At 41.1% G+C, this 17223-nt stretch overlaps 2 protein-coding genes and 1 long non-coding RNA gene across 10 annotated transcripts in view; 2 read left to right on the plus strand and 1 right to left on the minus strand.

Annotated features, from left to right (window-relative positions):
• Positions 1-17223, plus strand: part of LOC127971498 (uncharacterized) — a 248001-nt gene that overhangs the window by 54482 nt on the left and 176296 nt on the right. The gene's annotated exons all lie outside the window — the stretch shown is intronic.
• Positions 1-17223, minus strand: part of LOC127971505 (uncharacterized) — a 108595-nt gene that overhangs the window by 38036 nt on the left and 53336 nt on the right. The window lies entirely within an intron of this gene.
• LOC127971501 (uncharacterized) lies at positions 904-9437 on the plus strand. Of its 2 annotated transcripts, none has more exons than XM_052574539.1 (6): positions 904-1205; positions 1303-1371; positions 1499-1561; positions 1660-1821; positions 1911-2117; positions 2194-9437. In XM_052574539.1, the coding sequence occupies exons 1-6, from the start codon at positions 1049-1051 to the stop codon at positions 2796-2798; spliced, it is 1263 nt and encodes a 420-aa protein (XP_052430499.1). In that variant the 5' UTR covers positions 904-1048; the 3' UTR covers positions 2799-9437. The 2 variants fall into 2 exon arrangements, with proteins under 2 accessions (XP_052430499.1, XP_052430498.1); XM_052574538.1 differs by having other exon boundaries at positions 913-1205.

The following is a 17223-nucleotide window of genomic DNA, read 5'->3' on the forward strand; positions in this document are numbered from 1 at the left end:
GTCAGTCAAAGCGGTTGCCATGCCACTGGGTCCTGTGACCCTTGATTGACATGGAAGAGGTGTGTAAATCAAAAGATCAAAGAGATCTCAGATTTGACTTGTGTTGTGTTTATTACTGGATATATGATGGTTGTATCTGTAACCAGTGCAGTGGTGGGGGGTTTCTTATGATGGTTGTATCTGTAACCAGAGCAGTGGTGGGGGGTTTCTTATGATGGTTGTATCTGTAACCAGAGCTGTGGGGGGGTTTCTGTGAAGTCCTGTTGTTCACACCTAGAGACAGTGGGGAGGTGTCTGGGTTTTTTCCTGGGGGGGGGGGGAAAAAATGGCTGTGCAAAAGTGAGGGTTTTGATGTCTTGGCAAGATCAATGTTTGTTTGCTCTATATGGTGCTGATACCTAGGCACCGACAGGCCACATGCCCCCCGTCTACAAACACATTTGAAAACGAGGACGATGTCTGGTGTCTTTCCAGGTGAGAATTTCAAAGAGTGAGAGAGACCATTATCTAAATCATCAGCTAACCAAGTCGCTGAAGAGATAAATAATTGAATGTTATCTGAAATTAATAAAATCAAACAAGCATTCCTTAATTTTAAGAAAATACTATCCATAATATGTGATGTGTAAAAGGAGTTGAAATCTCACGCTAATTTTAAAACCGACTTTAAACACACACACACACACACACACACACGCACGCACGCACGCACACACACACGCACGCGCGCACACACACACACACACACACACACACAAATGCATGTTGATATTTAAAATAGGTGATACTATTTTCTATATAAAAAATAGTCTCCACTCGTTTCTTAAAACATACAGAGTGGTTTTTACGTTAGGTTGTTGCTCACACCTACATTGTTTCCTTTGAGGCTGCTGTGGCGCCATGTGACACGCCTCTTTTTCGCGACTGTTTTTCGCGTGTACAAAAGCTAACGCCACAGAAGCTGAAGCTTTCTTCAGCGGCTAAAACAGTTTTTTTTTGCTACGTCTTAAAAGTACGAAAACATTTTTAAAAATGTCTGGCTCTCCTAATGGTAAGTCTAGTTTTCATTAACAGCCATTTTAAATCAAATTTGTTTATGTGTGATCACGAGTCATCCCATTATTTGACAGGCAATTTGATGTTCTGTGCACAGAGCAACGGTTATGAGACGATTGTGAACGAAATCAAAGCACTGAACGCGGGCGGTATGTTTGAACGATTGTTTCTTTATTTATTAAAAACCGTTATGTATAACGAATGCGTGTTTATGATCGTTCTTTTTTCATTATCCCCCACCGACAGCACGCCCTCCACAGCCTAACGTTGCGTACGAGGTACCGGGGGTTAGGACTGACATCACACCCGCGCCCGGTAAGTTCTGTTAATAATTTATATTATGTTGTAAAAAATAAAATAAAACTGTACTTGTGGCAGGATTGACGTTTATGATCGTTTTTTTTTTTCTTTTTCTTTTCCCCTTTCTCATTCATACAAACAGCGAGCGCACAGTCGATTAGTACGGTGAAGGGCCGAGTCGCGAGAGAAAACAGGGGATCGCTCTGTGGGTTTTTATTTTTAATCAATATATAGATCTATTAAAGATTTATCTTACAATGTCAGAAGAAAAAAAGACTAAATAAAACTTTGTGTCTGTGCCAGCTTGTTTAAGACAACTTGTTAACCGGTACCCGTCCGTTACAACTGCGGAACGACATGAAACAGCAAACAGTGCTAGACACGGAACACCATTAGGAAGAAGAGTGGTTGTGACAGCGCAGATCCATTCACCACCGCAAATATCTACTAATTCTACACCTGTTGGTATGTATTAATCATTTGTATTATTATTTAGAATATATATGTATCACATCCATGAAAAAAAAAAAAAATGTTTGTTCTTTCCACTCTAGATTGTACGGGGAGTTTTGCAAACAGTATACCTCAAGCAGTTGCTGATGCAGGTGTTAGAAGACCGTGGGTAAAATCAAGATCACACCATGAACACCAGAATGTGACTGCTCCCCCGGTTCAGCCCGATAGACAAAAGACTGTAGACCCCTGTGAGATCGACGTGATACCTAACACCCCCGAGCGAAAACGTCCGAGACAATCAACTCGTGAGTATAGAGGAATTAAATTAAATTATTATTATTATTACTACTATCGGTATTAATTATTATCAATATTGTACAGAACCAGAAGACAAGGAGCTCTGGGACGAGCATTTTGCCCAAGCATGGGATGGATGTGATATGAACGTCCAATCTAATGTGGATCAGGAGAAGAATTTAAATCAACCCACAGACACTGTTGAAAACGTCGCCGATTCAGATGATGATGATGCAGACAAGCTTCCTTCAAACCAGGAGGAATACAAGAACCAGCAGCTGAACGACACAAACAATGACATTTTGAACACTATTGTCAAGAACCAAGAAAGAATTATAGAGGACCAAGCACGTCATAAACAGCAGAACGACGCAAACAAAGCCATTCTGGACACTGTTGCCAAGAACCAAGAACATCATAAACAGCAGAACGACGCGAACAAAGCCCTTTTGGACACAGTAGCCAAGAACCAAGAAAGAATTATAGAGGACCAAGCACGTCATAAACAGCAGAACGACGCAAACAAAGCTGTTTTGGACACTGTTGTTAAGGAGCAGCAGAAACAAGGGATCATCCTTAAACATATTGTTGCGTTACTAAAACGTCATCATGGTGCACATGCTAAGACGGCCTGTGATCAGGAAATGACTGTAACGCTGTTAACTGAACTGCTGGATCTTTTTAAATAACTGTATTGGTGAGTCCTATTTTCTTTACCCAGTTTTTTTTTTCTAAGTGTGTATTATTTTTGTCACAAGTGTGCATAGATGTGGTTTTATGATTAGATTTTTTCCTTCTTCTACGTTTAGTTGTGTGGTGTGTATTTTGTGAATATTTTTAAATAAATTAGTGTTAGAAATGGCTGCAAAACGTTGTCGGGAGTCATGTGATGGTGAACAAGATCCACCGTTAAGGGGCAATAGGGATGATAATTTCCAAAATCAACAAAACACCACAGAAAAGCTACTCAGGCTCATACAGACTGTTGATGAGATGAAAAAACACAAACCGTCTAAATTGTTAAAATTAATAAACAGGGTACAATCAAGGGCAGAGCCTCCTCCAGAACCGGTTTTTGATTTTGAACAGTTTTTAAACTCTCAACAGCTAGACGAAGTGTCAGAACCAGTTTTTGATTTTGAACAGTTTTTAAACTCTCAACAGCTAGACGAACTGTCAGAGCCTGTTTTTGATTTTGAACAGTTTTTAAACTCTCAACAGCTAGACGAAGCCCCCGAACCAGTTTTTGATTTTGAACAGTTTTTAAATTCTCAACAGCCAGATGAGGTACCAGAACCACGACCATATCCAATTTTTGAACAGTTTTTAAATTCTCAACAGCTAGGTGAGGGAGCAGGTACCAGGTCACATCACACACTTGACCTAACAGACCCCTGCATGGGTCTCACTCAAGCTGAAATAGAAACACTTGTAAGAGCGGGTGGCGATGTGGCCGGATACACTGTAGTACCACGAGGGCGATTCAATGGTTTGGAAATCCGCAGGCTTATAAATCTAAGGGAAATATCTTCTACACGTCTATCAGACTACACTGTGTTTTTACATGACACGTTTTCCGAAATAGTGGCGTTTTCCAGATTATTAGGTGGAGATGGTAGTTTAATTAACATCACTTTGAGCGGTCCTAGCTTGACATCTGATGTTAATACACTCTTGTCAGCTAACAATGATTACAGTGTCGATCTCTTCATCAGTGATCTTGAAAAAATCATGCAAAGCAACACAGATGTACAGTTTGATGAGTGTTTAAATTTAAAAGTGTCTATAGCAAGAAGTAAACAAGGAGGTGCTCGACGAAAATTAAGGGAACTAGCCCACAATCAGGTGATTGATAAGAACAGACTTAATTTGTTCGTCCCCTCAAACATTGCAGGGGAAAACAATCTTTGTTTTGCAATCTGCTTAGCACACTTTCTTAACCCTCAGAAACCACACACTGAGTTAGTGTCCGTAGCATCAGCATTGCAGGAGTCTGCAGGATACACCGATCAGCATATGATATCACTTAAGGATATTGCCCAGTTTGAACGTATGTTGAATATTAAAATAGTGGTCTTCTATAGAACGAATACAGGAAAGCTGGAGAAATATGCAAACACAGATGTACCGCATCCTAAAACAGTGTTTTTGTACCTGCACGACAATCATTATTTTATGATTAAAAATCTGAAGGGGTTCGTAGGCACACCATACGTGTGTGAGTATTGCTATCAAGGGTTTACAGCACAGCGAGATCACAGATGTCAATACACTTGTGATGTTTGCAACGATTCTGAATGTCATCTTTACCCCAAAAAAACAAAACACTGCGGTGACTGTTTGAGGTACTGTAGGTCAGACTATTGTTTTCAGAAGCATAAAAAACCACCTCTAGGTCAGAAATTTGCACAGTGCGACGTTACCAAATATTGTGGTAAATGTAATAAACGTTACCACGTCAGTGGCGTCAACCCCAAGCCACACAAATGTCCAGCGGATTGCTGTGTTCACTGTAGTGAGGTTTTGGTTACCGACGGTGTGCATCAGTGTTTTATTCAACCGGTTAAGGTGAAGGAGCCAAATAATCGCTACATTTTTTTTGATTTCGAAACTCGTTATGAAAATAACAGACATTTTGCAGTTTTTGTATATGCGATCACGTTTGAGGGAGAAGAATTTTCGGCCGAAGGTTCTGATTGTGTAGATCGTCTCATTAAGAAATTCAGACAGCCTCGTTATAATAATTACACATGGATTGCACATAATGCATCTGGATTTGATAATTTCATTCTTTTGGAATACTTCACTAAGATGGGGATCCCTCCTAAAATTACAATGCAAGGGTGTCGTCTAATCCATATGTATGACGAGGCATTCAAACAGAGATTTATCGATAGTTACAGTTTTATACCCATGCGTCTAGCCAACACACCTGCTGCTTTTAATCTGACCAACTCTGTGAAGGGTTATTTCCCACATCACTTCAACCGTGTTGAAAATGATTCATATGTCGGACCATACCCTGCTAAAGAGTTTTACGGATATACGACTATGTCAAACAAAGACAGAATGGAGTTCGATGCATGGTATAGTACTATCTCCGACCAAGTGTTTGATTTTAAAAAAGAACTAGCAATTTATGGAAAAAATGATGTCGTTCTGCTGAGGGATGTATGTATGAAGTACCGTGATGAATTCATTCTGTGTACAGGGTTGGACCCTTTTAATTACACCACTCTGGCATCCACCTGCATGGCTATCTATAAAACACACTATCTCCCAAAAGACACAATAGCACTGACACACAACAGCGCATATATCAATCAGAACAAAACATACTCGAACGTATCAATTGAATGGCTTGAATATATCAGCAAATCACGTTCAGTGGTTGTTCAACACGCTCTAAACTACGGCGAGGTGTCATTCGGCAAGTATTATGTAGACGGTTTTTATATCGATGGCACAAATAAAAAAGCATTAGAGTTTGCCGGGTGTTTTTTTCACGGTTGTGAACAATGTTATAACCCCAATGATTTAAATCCATTATTGAAGGTACCTTACGGTCTTCTCAAAAGACAGTTTGATGACAAGATTGAAATTTTACAGAATGCATACAATCTTCATACCGAGATTCAGTGGGAGTGTAGCTGGACCCATGCTAAACAATCTGATGCCGATGTGATTGCGTTCATGTCCGTCTATAAACATTCTGAGAGATTGAAACCCCGCGAAAGTTTGTACGGCGGTAGAACAAATTCATTCAAGTTGTATCACAAGACAACAGAGGGTGAGGTCATACGGTATGTGGATTTCACAAGTCTCTACCCGTTTTGTCAGGCCACAAAGTGCTTCCCGATAGGTCATCCCCAAATAATTTTCAAAGATTTTGATAATCTTGAAAATTATTACGGCCTTGTTAAGGCTACAGTACTACCACCTCGAAAGCTGCTTCACCCTGTACTACCCTACCGCGCAAACAAAAAATTAACTTTCCCGCTCTGCAGGTTGTGTGCAGAACAACAGAACCAGACACTACCATGTATGCACACAGATGAGGAAAGAGCCATCAGTGGTTGCTGGGTAAGCATTGAAGTGCTAAAAGCTATTGAAAAAGGCTATGTTGTGGTAAATTTGGATGAGGTATGGCATTTTCCCCAACGATCAGATACACTGTTCCGTGATTATGTTAAAACATTTTTACAGTTCAAACAGGAGAGCTCAGGGTTTCCAAAAGATGTGGTGACCGATGCAGACAAAGAATCTTATATCAGAGATTACTTTGAAAAAGAAGGGATTCAGTTGAATGTGGACAAGATTGAACCGAACCCTGCGCGTAGATCGATAATGAAATTGGTCTTAAACTCACTCTGGGGGCGGTTCTGCCTTCGTGAGGGTTTACCTAAAACTGAAATACTTACAGATCCGGAACAATTTGCACGACACATTTTTAGTGCAGAGTACGACATCAGACATTTCTCATTTGTGTCAGACACTGCGGCAATTGTACAGTGGTCTTACCCCGAAGGGAAAGCCCCCCAGACTCGCGATGTCAATGTCTTTATTGGTGCTTTTACAACTGCCCATGCGCGTTTAGAACTCTATGAGCTTATGGACAGGCTGGGTGATAGGTTGCTTTATTGCGATACCGACAGTGTTGTTTTTACAACCAGAGAAGGTGAATATGAACCGCCACTAGGTCCATATCTCGGTGATCTTACTGATGAAGTCGGGCCCGGCGATCATATTACCCTCTTTACCAGCACTGGCCCGAAAAGTTATGGTTTTGTCACCGCTATGGGTAAGGTTTGTATGAAAGTGAAAGGCATAACACTTAACGCTTTAAACTCCGAAGCCATCACATTAGATTCAATGATTGGACTTGTTAAGCATTATGTGAAGGGGAGGGGTGATAGCCGTCATATTCTTGCACACAACGACACTATTGTGAGGGATAAAAAGGATTTGACGTTACACAATAAGTCATTTGTAAAGAAATTCAGAGTTGTGTACGATAAGCGTGTACTGCTCCCTGACTTCACTACACTTCCATATGGCTTCTGACAACGTTTTTGGTGGGGGTGTACATGACACAGAAGGGTTTGACATTCGACTCCAATGTCCTTTTTCATTGGTTATAGCAGGCCCAAGCAACAGTGGTAAAACCTTTTTTGTAAAAATGTTGTTGCAAAATGCAGGAAAGTTGATTTCTAAAAAAATTGACAATATTGTTTTCATTTATTCTGTATGGCAACCTTTGTATGATGATTTGTTGAATATGTATGATAACAATATTAAATTTATAGAAGGAATTCCACAAACTTTGGATGATGATGTTTTGTTTCCTGTCAATAAAACATCCCTCGTCATAATTGACGATTTTATGCAGGATGCTTCCAATAACAAGCAGATTGAGAAACTTTTTACAGTCTATGTACATCATAAAAATCTGAATGTTATTTACATTCTACAGAATTTATTTTTTCAAGGTAAATCCAGCAGAACTATTAATTTGAACACAAATTATCTGGTTGTCTTCAGGAATTCGAGAGACGCTGCACAGATTAGTATTTTAGCTAAACAGATGTACCCAAACAACTCAAAGTTTTTCATGGAGTGTTATGAAGATGCTACTGGCTCCCCCTACGGTTACCTTTTGATTGATTATAAAGCAAAGACCCCCGAACAGTATCGTCTCAGAACTGCATTACTTTCACAACATCCTGTTGTATACCTCCAGAAAAAAAAAAAACGTAACTGATTAGGGTGAAAAAAAGATGTCTGGGAGACTTTTAAGAAACCACTCTCTTTTAAAGCTGTTATTAAAAGCAACACCCAAACAAAGACGTGTTATTTTACAGGCAGCCACAGATGAGTTCATTTTATGTTTGTGTGAATTAGCTCTTAATGTTCTCCACGGTAATATCCCGCTCACACAGCAGCAACACCAGAAGCTGAAAAGAAAAAGAACTGAAATCAAATTTGTTGCAGATAAGAAAGTCGGAGTCAAAAGAAAGAGACGGTTGATTAACCAACAAGGCGGGTTTCTTCTTCCACTTTTAAGTGTTGCGGTCCCTTTCATAACCAGTTTGATCGCATCTAATAAATAATGTCAGGGATGGAACATGCTGAGAAGATGTACCTGGTTCCACAAAGACAGCTGGATAAACTAAAGGCAGGTACCACACGTGAATCTATACATCAGGTAGTGGAGAACGATCTGGATATGACCATGAGGGATATTTTGCACAGGAATGATCTGGAACCATATGAAAAGGCAAAGATGTATACATCTGTATTGCAGAGGTTTTTAACATTATCCAAGCTGGCAGACAGCGAGACCAGCACACTAACATTATCACTTCCATCAACTGCACAAGCTGAGAAAGAAGAAGAACCTGCGGAGTCTACGGGTATGAACACCCAGTATGTTTTAGATGTTATTGCAGATGATGTTTTGAAGAATGTCCCACAGAGGAATGAAAAAAACGTTCGCTACATTTTGGATAAAATGTCTAAAAACAAAGATATTGCTTCTTGGACAGCGTCGGGAGAGTTTGTATTTAAAGGTAAAACCATCCCTGGTTCACACATGCTGGATTTAGTTAAAAGTGTCATGGCACCGCAAAAGATTCTTGACGAACGGAGACCTGCTGGGTGGAATGAGTTTCTGGAGGCATTTGCCTGTTTAAACATGCCTTATTCAACGGTCCCTAATCACTATGTTAGACATACGATTAACTCTTTTAAAACCAAATCGACACCTCCAATAACCAAATCTTCTAAAAAACGTAAAAAACGTGAGGTAGACCAAAGTACCACATCAGGACAGTTTAATTATCCACAAGATGGTGTATTTAAATCCCCCACTCTTGATCGTAGCAAATGGTTACATTTTTAATCTCTGAGTTTTTTATTTATTTTTTTTTTTTTTTAGAGACTGCGTTCTCATTTTTTTATTCACCATGTTATTGATATTGTTGTGTGTGTGTGTGTGTAAAATAAAGAGTTATAACAAGAATTTTCTATTTTGTTTTTTATTATTGTGAAATATTAAACACTTGACATGAACATTTCACCCGTTTGCACACACTGAACACACTTGAAAACATTTTCATTACATTGAGATTGTTTTAGTTTTTTTACAAAAGCAGACACACGTTTGTCGTTTTTAATCAAATCGTCACTATATAACTTTAACACATAATCATAATCACGACCCCTTGCCATGTGATAGAGAAAGAACACACAATGCTGTCCGCAGGTATCTGATGAAAAATCCTGGACCTGCACAGAGGAATATTGTACCACTCTAGAATTCAGTTTTAAAAAATCACTGATTATTAGTGGAAAACTGGGATAGTCGTATTTATTTCCAAAGCTATCGAAGAAATATCCAACGCCGTCCTCGCTTATGTGGATGGCAAGCCAGTGTTCACCAGGGAGGCGAGAAACATGTGTGTTAAAAATAACCGATGACGGTAATTTTCTTAAAGGTGTTTGTGGTAAGTAGTCGCATGGGAGCACACCGAGGAAATGGGTGTTGCATGAAATCTTGTCCATGATAGCCGTAAGCTGGATCGTGTTCATTATTATGTATTAATAGTAATCAACCAAGATCTGACGGCGGTTTGACACTTCAATGACACTGTCAAAAATAGAATAGACAATAAGGTTAATTGTGTGGGGTAGAGGCTGTCTGAACCGTGCTTCAAGTCTAATATTCCCCGACTTGATAAGCGAGACGTGTTGTCCGCAACCCTCGTCTGGCGTGAGATTGAATGCGTAGAGGGTGTAACCGTGCAAAAAGTCCTCTCTATCAATAGACAGTGCTTGGTTTTTGAGATGTTTACCGGAAGCCAAGGCTATTTGGTAGAATTCACGCACTGCAGAACCGCTCCCATAATCAGGTTGCAGAGGCTTTGCAGGGAATTGCTGACCGTCCAGATAAATAGATAAAAATTCTAAATCATAATTTTTAAAGGCAAATGGGTTTTTATTATACGATCCTGTAAAGGCATCATTGTCAACCATGGCTAGAACAATAGATTTTGGAAGAGTTCCTAAGAATAAGTTTTCTTGATTGCAGACTCGTGAGCCTGGAGGGATTGAAAAGTTTTTCACACAAACGCGGTCGATAGGGTACTTGGCGGTGGTTGAGAGCAGCGCTTGTGCGTGCCCTAGCCTCACGGCGGGTGAGACGCTAACTTTTTTCACAAATAGCGAGGCTGACAGGATGTTTAGCTTGTAGGCGATAGCATCGTTCCTCATCAGACAGAATTCATCTTTACCCCGTGTCATACGAATTTTAATGTCGACACCATTGAGCATCAGTTTTTCCTGAAAGAAGATATCGCTGTGAATGGGTGCTAGTAGCTCGACAACATTACTAGCGTTGGTAAAGGCCGCTCTCTTTGTCAGACCGTGATTTCCTCCTGCAGGGTCCGCAGCGTCCATGTGGCCTGCTGTATCTTTATAGAACAACCCGGCGGAGAAAAGTGTTTCCAGGGTATGTTTATCATAATTTAGAAGGCACTCAATAAGACAGCGATAAGCATGGGTGTTTGTGCTCTGTGATATCAAACGGTCCCCCAGTGACACGTCAACCTGTGAAAATATTGTTGCCCCTGCGTAGTTGATAAGGCCCACTGGTGCTCCATCTGCGATATCTGTACCATCAGGATTAGTGATTTTGACCCTCAAAAATAATAAAACATTGTTTAAGTCGATATAATCTGCCCCATTTCCTGCAATAAAAAACTCCAAAGGCGATGTGTCCGAAATCGCTGATAATGGTGGTATCTCTATATAGGTGTTTTTTTCAACAGCAGTTTGTGTCAGAGGCACTGTGAACAGATCGAGTTCAGATTTAATGCATTCTTCCGACATGTTATGTAGTAATGCCATGATCTAGAAAATTGTTTTGACAGATTTCTTCGGCTTTGCGATTGTTACACGTTTTGCTGTCTCCTTGCGCTTGCGTTTTGCGACTGAGGTCTTCTTAGGGATACGTTTTCTTTTCTTCTGTGTTTGACCACTCCTTCTGGACCCCGGTGGCCTGGACGTTCTTTTGCGAGACATCACCATTAGCCCCGATCCGTCTTGAGCATTGTTATTGTTAAAGGAGTGTGTTAGGGTATTGCTAACAACATCGCTTAGTATGTTTTTTGCAGCTGATTTAAGATGTGGTCTTGCAATACTGAATCCACGTTTTAGTAATGGTATGGCCATTCGAAAGAGACCCCTGAAAAGCCCACCTAGACCCATTCCATACATAACGCCACCCCCTGCATAACCAGGAAGGCCATTACCGGCCTGATTTTGGTAATAGGCCACGTAACGCTCAGGATCCATTTTGTACGGGTTAGAATAGGGCATTATTTATTTTTAAAATAATCCCTGTTTCACGGGTCTGAAGTGTAACTTAGCACTCACCTTGCCGTAAGTGAAACGCACCTTTTGATTCTGATCGTCTTTTACCTCTATAGTTATATCTGTGATGGTTGTTTTATTGACAGGTACGTAATGTGCCTTATCGTATCTAACACTGAGAATCTTATTATTCTCACCGTCTATATGTACACATCTCAGTAGTGGGACGTGCGCATCACCAACTGATTGATATTCAATGATATCTGTATATATATACAGGCTGTAGAAACCACCGTTTATGTCTGCTTGATACGGCGCATACGTCACAGCCGTGATTCCTCGGCCATACTCTTCTTCATTAGCGGTATTTGCGGATTCTATAGCGACTCCGGGGGTTAACCCTAATATAACAGCAAGCTTCCCATAAAACGTCAGCGATATCTTCGGAGGGGCTTTTAGAAAGACTCTGTTTTTTACATGATCGTAGCCAAGGGTCGTCCCTGGAGGTAAAGTTGTGTTGATTTCTCTAATCAGAAATAGAACATCCTCGTAATAACCAGTCTTTAGTGTGTTACATAGCTTTGATATGGTCTGAGCTCCATTGCTGATGTGAATCTTAATCCCTTCGCCAACGACATGATGGTCAGACTTTTTCCACCCATCATCGTCCTGTGTGATAATATATGCACCGTCTTCCTCTGGAAATGTGTACCATGATTTGGGGAATTCAAATTCGATCAAGCCGACCTCCCATTCACCTTTTAGGCTTATAGTTCTTGCCAGCATGGTCCTATAACTAGAAATAGTATTTTCTGGATAAACGGCTAGCGACGCATTACAGGGGAGCGTCAAGTAAAAACCACCCTCAGACATGATTGTTTTTTAAACGAATGCGCACACATCTATGTGTGTTTTCATTTTATGGCGTCTGCACATCTACCACATCTTTCTCATTCACCCATGTGTTGAATTTTGAAGGCCATCCTAGCCACTGGATCAGAACCTTTGTTGACCTGCCTTCTCGTCTCCTGTCCAAAATTTTTTCTATTTTAAATGTTTTGTTTGTACTCACAGATATTTTTTGCAATTCCTCCTCATAAAAAACCCCATCGATAACATCTCCGTCATAATCACAGAGTCTATAGACGGAGGGATCTCGCGGAATGCATGCTTTTACAGTGAAAAACTCTTCTGTATAGTTTTTCTCATATCCTTTTGCAAATGGTCCCCTTACTTTAGAAATTCTTACTGTGTCACCAATCTTATACTTAAATACAGGTTTGACTTTGTGTGAACCCATACCCCCATATAAGTTATGTAGCACCTCCGATGCATTTTCTTTGCATACGTCTATCGGTCTCATCTTGATGCTTCTGTGATAGCTTGCGTTGTATCCATCTGTGAGGTCTTGAAGTATGTCTACGTACCGTCTGGAGTTTGTAGCTGTTAAATATCGAAACATTCGGGCCTTATAGCTGCGGTGAAATCGCTCAATAATGCTAGCTTTTAACTCTGTACCTGTTGCAAAATGTAAGATGTTGTACTTTCTCATTACGTTTTGGAAATGTTTGTTAAAAAACTCTTTTCCTTTATCTGTTTGTAATTTCTGAGGGACTCTCCCCTCTTTCAATATGGATTCAAAAGCTTTAGCCACTTCAACACCACTCTTGTTTTTTAACACACGTGTCCAAGCATATTTACTGAAAATATCTATGCATGTCAACAGAAAATGATTGTTGTCGTTATCCTTGGCATATGCCGACATATCGACTAGATCCGCCTGGAACTGCATGTCGATACCATAGACAAAAACCCTGTTCCTTTTGTATTTTAGAGGTGCTGTCCTGTGTAATGTGTACGCATCCTCCCCGGCTAGCCAGTCTGAAATTTGTTTATCAGATAAGCGAACACCTGTTTCCTTTAAAACCGCATCTTTTAAACGCCTTTTACCCCCTAAAGAACCAGGGTTAGAAGGGTTATAGTAAATATTTTTCAGAATCTGTTCAGACATATCATCACCCCTCAGAGTCTACAAAAGAATAACACATCTGCTTTAAGTGAATTGGTTTTTTATTTATCAAACGTTGTCAAGGTACTGAAGAAACTTTACACACATTACAATTTTTTTCTCAATCATGTAGTCAACCAGTGTTTCAATAATCTCACAAACATTAGTCTGATCATTTCTTGAAATCAGCATCACACATAGGTCTGTTACATATGTACACAGGCATAAAACATCAGCAATTCTTATACTGTTACCACAATCAGTCATTAGATCCAGTATTTTTCTGATAGTTACAGAAATCGGTTCACAGGCATTAATACACATACGCATGACATCAGTCCATTCATTTGACATTGTTCTTACAATTTCCATTTGTTTCCTGAGGTTTGTAAAACGTTTGGCATCAACATCACATCCGTTTACTGTTAAGGATACACCAGGATTGTCGTCAATGATCTTGTACAGCAAGTTGGTCATTTCACATCTAATACGCTGCTTAAATATACATTTAGTCAGTACATTAACACACCATCCGTTCCCCATGGCCTTGTTACGCTTGTTCAATGTGTGCACCGCCCTTCCAGCAGTCCACTGCGTCATAGACAATCTGTTCACTGGCGACATCCACAACTTTTTCTCTGATCTCGCGAAGCTTCTCCACAATGAAAACCTCGTCACGCAATTCGCACAAAATAGAGTCCACCGAGCCCTGGACCCTCTGTGGATTAATCCTTAAACCGAATCGGTTTAATGCTTGAGCTATGATGTGTTTAAGCTCAGGCTTTACCAGGTTACGTGATAATTCGTCAAAGTAAGCATCAAAGAAATAGGCGCAGGGTTCAAACAAACAGGAGTGTCTAAGTTGACTAGGATGATCAACTTCACACCCCAGACAGAGTTCCTTAAGCTTTTTGTTGATTAGGTGTTCCAACAGAATTACAATAGTTGCCTTTATGATTTTAAACGCATCAGTGCGAATACAGCCGTCTATGTCGTCGAAGCTGGCACAGACCGTGGCTCCAGCTACAGCACCGTTAGCACCGTAAGGCGTTGTAAGAAACGTCAGGTTGTGATACCCCAGCTCCATGCAGAAGTTATCCAGCCAGGCGTTGTCATGGGTTTGTGGGAGGATCTCCAGAGTCGTAGCGTTGTCGTCAGGCATTGCAGGCAGGGTTTCGGGGGTGTTGCTGTAGCAGCAGGCTGACGTGGATTCTTGAGACATGACGGTAAATGAATCTAGCGAGTGTACCGATCTGCAGACTTTTTCTTAATGGCTGTAATATGTGGGTGGGGATAAGAACTGGTCAGTTGTCTTGGAAACGCCCCGTTCAGGGTGGAACAATTTCATCTTTACGGAGCTGTAACGATCATACATATCACACCATCTAAACATCTTGTCAATAGATGTAAAAACATCATCAATTATATGAACATCTTTCCACTGAAACAAAAACTTCATGTCATAGTGCATGTAGTGCTCAGCTTCAGGTATAGGCCACAGATGTTCACGGATCTTTGTCTTGTCATTGCTGCAGAAAATGTAAACACAGTCATCAGGTAACTTTTTACTGTGATCCGCAACCACTCTAAATCTTGTGTCAGGGACTATGCCATCCCATTCTGCAATGTACAATGGATCATCACCACAGCCATTCAAATCTCTCCAGACATAGTTGTAGAATAACCACCAGTCTTTGTCAGGGAAAATCAGACACGGCTCACGCGTTGTAAAATTGTCTTCAACATCCATAGCATAGATCTTCACGGTACGCATCACTTTGTCAAACACAAATCTTCCGACACGATCACCAGACATTGAGAAATCACGAGTCGTCATATTAATCTCTTCATGAAGAAACTTTGTCAAACTAACGCTTTGTTTTTTCCTTGGTGCAAAAGTCAGTTCCTTTCTCATTTCAACAGGCCCTCTTGTTGGTGAAATACACATCACTCTTCTAGCGGTTTTGGGAGTCTTTGGAGCAGCGGCAGCCATTGTAACAGGATTGTTCAGAATGCCTTCTCTGTTTAAATCACTATTTCTTTAACCCCTATTTAAAACGTAGTTTCAGGATGTAGGCACTGTCTCTAGGTGTGAACAACAAGCCAGAAAGGAACTTCACAGAAACCCCCCACAGCTCTGGTTACAGATACAACCATCATAAGAAACCCCCCACTGCTCTGGTAACAGATACAACCATCATATATCCAGTAATAAACACAACACAAGTCAAATCTGAGATCTCTTTGATCTTTTGATTTACACACCTCTTCCATGTCAATCAAGGGTCACAGGACCCAGTGGCATGGCAACCGCTTTGACTGACAGGCCTTATAGTCATAAATCAATCCAACTGACCATGCACACTTCTGACTACCTGTCAATCTACACGGACTGTACGGCCATAAATCAGGCCATAAATCAGGGTAATAAATCATCAAGACTTGAGATAAAGTGTATGATAGGACTACTTATGATTATTAAGTGCCGGCCGTTCTATCTGCCGAGGGAATATACTGCTATACTGCTCATTTCGGTGTACATTCCCCCATTCAACATCATCAGCAACAGGAACGACGCACTAAATGAACTGTACCAGCACACCAGTGAGCAGCAGACAGCACACCCTGATGCTTTTCTCATCATAGCTGGGTATTTCAACCATGCCAACCTTAAGAGTGTGTTTCCAAAAATGCACCAGCACATCAACTTTCCAACACGAGGTAATAACATATTTGACTTTGTTTACACCACACAGAGAGGAGCTTACAAAGTCCCCCCCCCACCCCCCCCCCCACCTCGGAGTCACAGACCACATCACTGTTATGCTAATGCCTGCAGACAGACCACTCATTAAAGTCGCCAAACCAGTTTACAAACAGATTAAAGTGTGGCCAGAAGGATCATCAGAGATTCTTCAGGACTGCTTCAACTGACTGGGACATGTTTAAGCAGGCTGCCACATGCAATAACACCACTGACCTCCAGGAGTACTCAGAGACTGTTACTGCCTACATCAATAAGTATATTGATGATGTAACGGTCACAAAAACCATCACTGTCCGGGCCAACCAGAAGCCATGGATGACATGGGAGGTCTACAGACTCCTGATGACACAGAACGCTGCCTTCAGAGATGGAGATGAGGTGGGACTGAGAACAGCTAGGGCCAACCTGTCCCGCGACATCAGAGAGGCTAAGAGACAGCACTCCAGGAGGATTTCCCATCAATTCAGTGACAGCAGAGACAATAGGAACCTGTGGCATGGGATACAGACCATTACGGACTACAAGCCCCCACCTCGAACCTGTGACAACAACATCTCTCTGCTAAATGAGCTGAACACCTTCTTTGCTCGTTTTGAGCAACAAAACAGCACCACTGCACAGAAGACTCCACCTCCTCCCGGCGACCAGGTGATGACACTGAAGCCATCTGCATCCTGCTTCAATGACTACCGTCCTGTTGCACTTACCCCCATCCTGATGAAGTGCTTTGAATGGCTAGTCATGCACCACATCAAGTCTGCCCTCCCCCCCTCCCTGGACCCATTCCAGTTTGCATATTGGTCCAACCGGTCGACCGATGATGCCATCTCCACTACCCTCCACTCAGCACTCACCCATCTGGACAAAAAGGACTCATATGTCAGAATGCTGTTCATAGACTTCAATTCAGCATTCAACACAATCATCCCTCAACAGCTCATCTACAAGCTGAGTCAGCTGGGGCTCA

This window comes from Carassius gibelio, chromosome B14, assembly GCF_023724105.1.
Source record: "Carassius gibelio isolate Cgi1373 ecotype wild population from Czech Republic chromosome B14, carGib1.2-hapl.c, whole genome shotgun sequence".
Classification (NCBI taxonomy): domain Eukaryota; kingdom Metazoa; phylum Chordata; class Actinopteri; order Cypriniformes; family Cyprinidae; genus Carassius; species Carassius gibelio.